The following is a 5,261-nucleotide window of genomic DNA, read 5'->3' as shown; positions in this document are numbered from 1 at the left end:
GGTAGAATGACTTCGGTCTAAATTAAACGAGGAGCAAAAAGCGTGCGGAGGGGATTTGTTTTTTCATTGGCCGTATGTTTTAAACAGAAAATAAATAAGCGTGTAATAGTTGATATTTAAGTTGAAGACAATGAAATCTAGGGTATCAAAGTGTAAAAGTAAAACGTTTGCTTATTAAAGTAATTTATTGGATCAAGGTTAAAAAATAGTCGTAAATTTTCGGGCTCAAAAGCGCAACTAACCCTATTATTAACTACTTTCATACAACATAACCTCACATCGTTTCTCTCTCTCACGTTGCCATGAAACCGGCGGATGAATACGTGTCACGGCCCAATTACTATTATGGGCCAACCGTTCTCGTACGACTTACTCGATCAATCCAGCCCAAAACACTCTCTCTCCTGCCCCCCCCCTCTCGTACGGCCCAATTACTATTATGGGCCGACGCGTTGCCATGAACCCTCGATCATATGCGCAGGGTTTATCGTCCGTCCTAAAAGTGCAAAATGTGGAGAAGAGGGGATTTCGTCTGGAAAAGGGCAGGATCACGCCGTTTCCAGAGCGCCGTCAGACGTAACGTCGTCGAGGATGAGGGTGACTGGAAGTACGCTTCTGAATGGTGGGGAGCCGAGGGATCTGACGGCGGCCACACGGTTTTCCGGTCCACGTCGGATCACGGTAACGGCGTCGTCTCCGTCGTCTCTTACCCTTGTTCGAAGCCGGTAAATTTTCCATTTCCCCCCCTGGGTGCTAGCTTGTTTTTGCATACAATCAATCCAAAATTAATGGAAATATCGACAGGTTTAGTCGAACTCTGAATTTGATTAACAATGTTTTTGTTAATTAAAAAAATGAAATGATTTTGTGATTTTTTTTAACGCAGTGAGTGCTGAAAATGTTTTTTTCTTTTGGGTGTGAAATTAATTAATTTTTTTAATCACCGGAAATGCTCTTTCACTGGTATGAAATATGTAAACGGGGTTAGCTAAAAATTTCATTTGATTCAGTAAACAGGTTATACATTCTATTATTATTGCTAAATTGGTCTTATGGTTCGACGAGTAGTGAATCAACAGTTGAATTTTTCAATGAATAAATACGAAATTTAAGATTATGATGCTCCGGAATGGAAATGTAGGAAGTAGGAACCTCCCCCCATGTGGTCGAGGTAAATCAAGGTATTTCATGCAGCTTGTGGTGTATAATGATGGATAATGTATTCCACTTTGGAATTTGGATCTTGATAACAGGTTGAAGATGAAGAAAGGTTGTAGCCACGGGCAATGTTATTTATATAAGGAAGAATAGGCAATGTTATTAATATAACATGAAAGAATTCTTTTTAAGCCACACATTTTAATTGAAGTCGGGTAATCCTGCTTTACATTAACAGACTCCACGTGTCACGATACTATTTTGTGTGCAAATTAGCAAGCTTGACGGCAGGACCTCTTATCTGTTTGATTTTACGCGTCTTGGTTCATACGTAAATTCATATGTAAATGCTTTCTCGAGTGATTATATTTGTGGGTGATCATTGGATTTTCATTCTTTCAGTAAACATTTTTCCGCAATTATTTCTTTTTGGGTCAACTTGCTACAGTGTATTCCGGTGCTACTATTAGTTATTGTAATCTTGTTACATATGTTGTACCGCAGGCTCCAGAACAATTGCCAGCTGTAGAGAAGTGGCTTCAACAAAGGTACACAAAGCTCCACCCAGAATTCGAACACAATGAGCAGTTTAAGGTACTTGGTTATCAATGGCGCGTTCTTCACTTTAATGACAACACTCGTCAAAGCGCTACCAAAGTAATGGCTGCATACAGAAAATCAGACCCTGCATCATTATATTTAATGCAACAGCCAAATTGTTTGCCCGTCCCATGTAAATCCCTTTTCTGAGATCTGGTTTGTTCTTGGCTTTCTCCAAAACTTGGCAATCTGATGTTGCATAATAATGGTCCTATATTTGTCATTGATGTATGTGTCCTTTGATATTTCACATTATAGAGAAAAGTTAATGCTGCTATGCTCCTGTGGCACAGACATGTTGCGAATCCAATTAGTAGGGTTTTCTAATTTGCATCCGCAAATTGAAACATTTCCGCAATGAAAATCTGACTAGGAGTGTGAAACCAATCTGACTTGCGTTTTTGGCCTTTTAAAGCTCTATTATGTCAATGATCTTTCATATTGTATAAAAAGTTTATGGCCCTTGGATAAATGGCAGTAGACAAGCCCTCAGAACCCACAAATTGGGATTTGTTTCTCTGTTCAGGCCAATACTGAAATTACATGTTTGAATCTTAAAGTAGGAGCGTAGAGCAATGCTCTTCTGTTGCCCTTAGTTCTAGGGCAATAATAACGATATTGGCATTGCTGTCTTGAAAACTTTAAGGATGATTGAAGCCAAGTAATTGTGTAGAATATGATAGAATTTAATCGAAGACTGTTTTCTACTATTGAGGCACAATAAACAAGTGCTGGAACCAAACCAAAAGTCCTCTACACTTTTGGTATTTACGTCCAAATATAGACCTGATTGTGGTTCAAATCTGAGAGGTTAATACTTTTAACTTTTGTGTCTGGGAGTATAATATGGCATGCTAGTATGAAGAATTGGTTGTGTTCTTCAGAACATCCTAGTTGGTTGAATGAGTTTCAATTTACTTTCTCTTGGGTGCATGCTAAAGAAGGTTGTTCCTAATTGCTACATTTTTGTTTCACTTCGTATCAGAACATAATTTGATTATGGGCGGCTGGTTATATATTGATGTTTAAGTATACAATAGTTTGGTCATATGTTTTCCAGAGTTGACGCGGTTACTTGAAAATCATAAATATGTCTCTTTTATCTGTTAATAAATAACTCTCCTGGTTCCTTTTTGTTTTGTTTTGTTCTTTTGGGTAATTCGTTCTTATGCAATGTTTAAATCTGCTGCTGTTTTATAGATTTAAAAAGTATGGTATCAGCTGGATTGACTTCGTTAGCTTCTTCGGGTTATGATATTTTTGAAGCAGTTGCTGGAAAGAGAACTCTAAATGTTCTATGCATTGGTCATGGAGGTGGTAATCTACCTTTATTCTTGGCCAGTAAAATTAAAGGTAAATATTCTTCCTCTCTTTGTTTTCTTTATCCATTTTCACTCTGTTTGACTATTTGTATGTTCCTGGTTATTGACGATTGGCATCTTGTGTTTAGGATTCTCAATTTTAATATTTAGTATTTTTTTATAACAATTTCCTGGATACTCTCCCCAACCTTTCTTCTCTGTGCTCTTTCCTTCACGCGATCAAACCTCAAAAAACACTCTGCATGTGTCTAACTTCAACTGGCGGTTTTCTTCAATCAAATATCAGTTGGAAATTGTCTTCTTCTTCTTCTTCTCCTTCTTCTTTTTCCTCAAAATTTTTTTGACCATAATGTACTCGACTGGCATCATATGTCAATTATGTTCAAGTCGTGTTATGAGCTAGATTTCAAATTTTAGAACCATTCTTAATCATAAATTTTGGAGTGATCTGAAATATCCCCGTAACCCTGGAAGGAGTATAAAGACAAATGATGTAGTTGACAGTGCTGGTGGATAACAATTTGTGTTCAAAATCTGATGGAGATACTGAAAAAAACACAAAACAAAACTAATCCTTCCCTGTTGTAAACAATGACATAAATACAAGAAATGTGCACTGCATAATCACAGCTTGTTCCTCTTCAGGTGCCAATGTCCACAGTGTCGAGATTGATCCTGTTGTAATTGCCGCCTCCACTCAAGTAATGGGCTTTCCTTCATCTACTGTAATGGAAAAAACTTTAGTTCAAATATCCTCCCCACAACCTACTGATTCCGAACAATTACTTTGGCAAGATGTCCATCAGCGAATTTCTTTGTACAGAGCAGACGCTGAGGATTTCATTCTTAACTCTTCAAACACCTATGATTTAATGTTTGTGGATGCTTACGATGGCGATGACATTTTTCCACACAAACTGTGGGATCCAAAGGGTTTGTTTCTTAAATCTCTCAAAGAGAGGCTTCATCCTGTCCATGGAACTGTTGCTGTCAATCTTCATTCAGATTCAGATGTTTTGGCTTCTGGGATGGCCGTTAATTGTTCTTCTGAGTTCATTTTGCCCATGGGAAAATATATATCACAGGTTTGCAGATCTTATAAGGATAATATTGGGTTGGCTTACAAGGTTTCGGTTCCTTGGCTTTGCAATATCACTTTGGTTGCGAGTACCGGTGTGGGGTTGAGAAATGGCAGTGGAGGGGTTACTGTTAGTAGGGATTTGATACTGAGTTCTCTTGTATCCAAATCCAATTTGGTGGAGCTTTTGCTTGACTTGCCATTTCCTTGTTTGGAATACATCAAGAGAGGATTTGTGCTGGTTGATTGATAAATTAGGATACCGTTTTTCTTTTTTCATTGTTGTATGTTAGATATTTCTCCTATGTCATATAGGTGATAGAGAGTTTAGCAATGGGATGCCCAGTAGGTCACATGGTAAAGCCGTTTCGCTCCCTCATGCGGGGTCTGGGTTTGATTGTTGTATGTTAGATATTTCTCCTATGTCATATAGGTAATAGGGAGTTTAGCAATGGGATGCCCAGTAGGTCACATGGTAAAGCCGTTTCGCTTCCTCATGGGCGGTCTGGGTTCGATTCCCGTCTGCGCCAAAGGCACCATCCAAAAAAATAGAGAGATTAGCGATAGTTGTGTAATGAAATCATGAACGATTCCAGTTTTCTGTGGCCATGGAAACATTCTTTGATATTTCTCTTCAAGAATAAACATGACGTGAACTATATGTAATAGCTATGGAATTTTGGATAGTTTGTTCTTTTAACTGGCATTTGCTGCCATTCAGAATTTTGCATAAAGATCCCCATCAATTTCTTTTTCACGTTTTGTAATTTTGCAGTTCTGTTATGTAATTGTTGGCAGTTGGACACTCTTTTAATATGTTCACAGTCGGTTTTTGTAAGTATGGATGAACAGATCAATGTTTACATCTATGATAAAATAAGACTTATTTATGTATTTTACAATAGTGCTGGGGAGATTAGTAGAATTTTGAAAATTTAGTGGATTCATCTGAGCAAGATTGTCATATTTATCCATTTTTTATATTACACTTTATTCATTGAATTGTTATTATTGGTTGAGGATTGTTGATTCTAGGCTCGGATCTTTTCTTGGATTTAATGTAGGATGTTATTCATTTTGGACTAGAATTTGAATTTAAATTT

The 5,261-nt window shown here is 37.5% G+C and overlaps 1 protein-coding gene across 1 annotated transcript; it reads left to right on the top strand.

The window, feature by feature from the left end:
• Positions 482 to 5,052, top strand: LOC109836422. The gene is made up of 4 exons (XM_020404314.1): positions 482 to 725; positions 1,663 to 1,891; positions 2,959 to 3,111; positions 3,726 to 5,052. The coding sequence occupies exons 1-4, from the start codon at positions 510 to 512 to the stop codon at positions 4,406 to 4,408; spliced, it is 1,281 nt and encodes a 426-aa protein (XP_020259903.1). The 5' UTR covers positions 482 to 509; the 3' UTR covers positions 4,409 to 5,052.

Source organism: Asparagus officinalis, chromosome 4 (genome assembly GCF_001876935.1).
Source record: "Asparagus officinalis chromosome 4, Aspof.V1, whole genome shotgun sequence".
Lineage (NCBI taxonomy): Eukaryota > Viridiplantae > Streptophyta > Magnoliopsida > Asparagales > Asparagaceae > Asparagus > Asparagus officinalis.
This window is presented reverse-complemented; position numbering and strand designations above follow the sequence as displayed.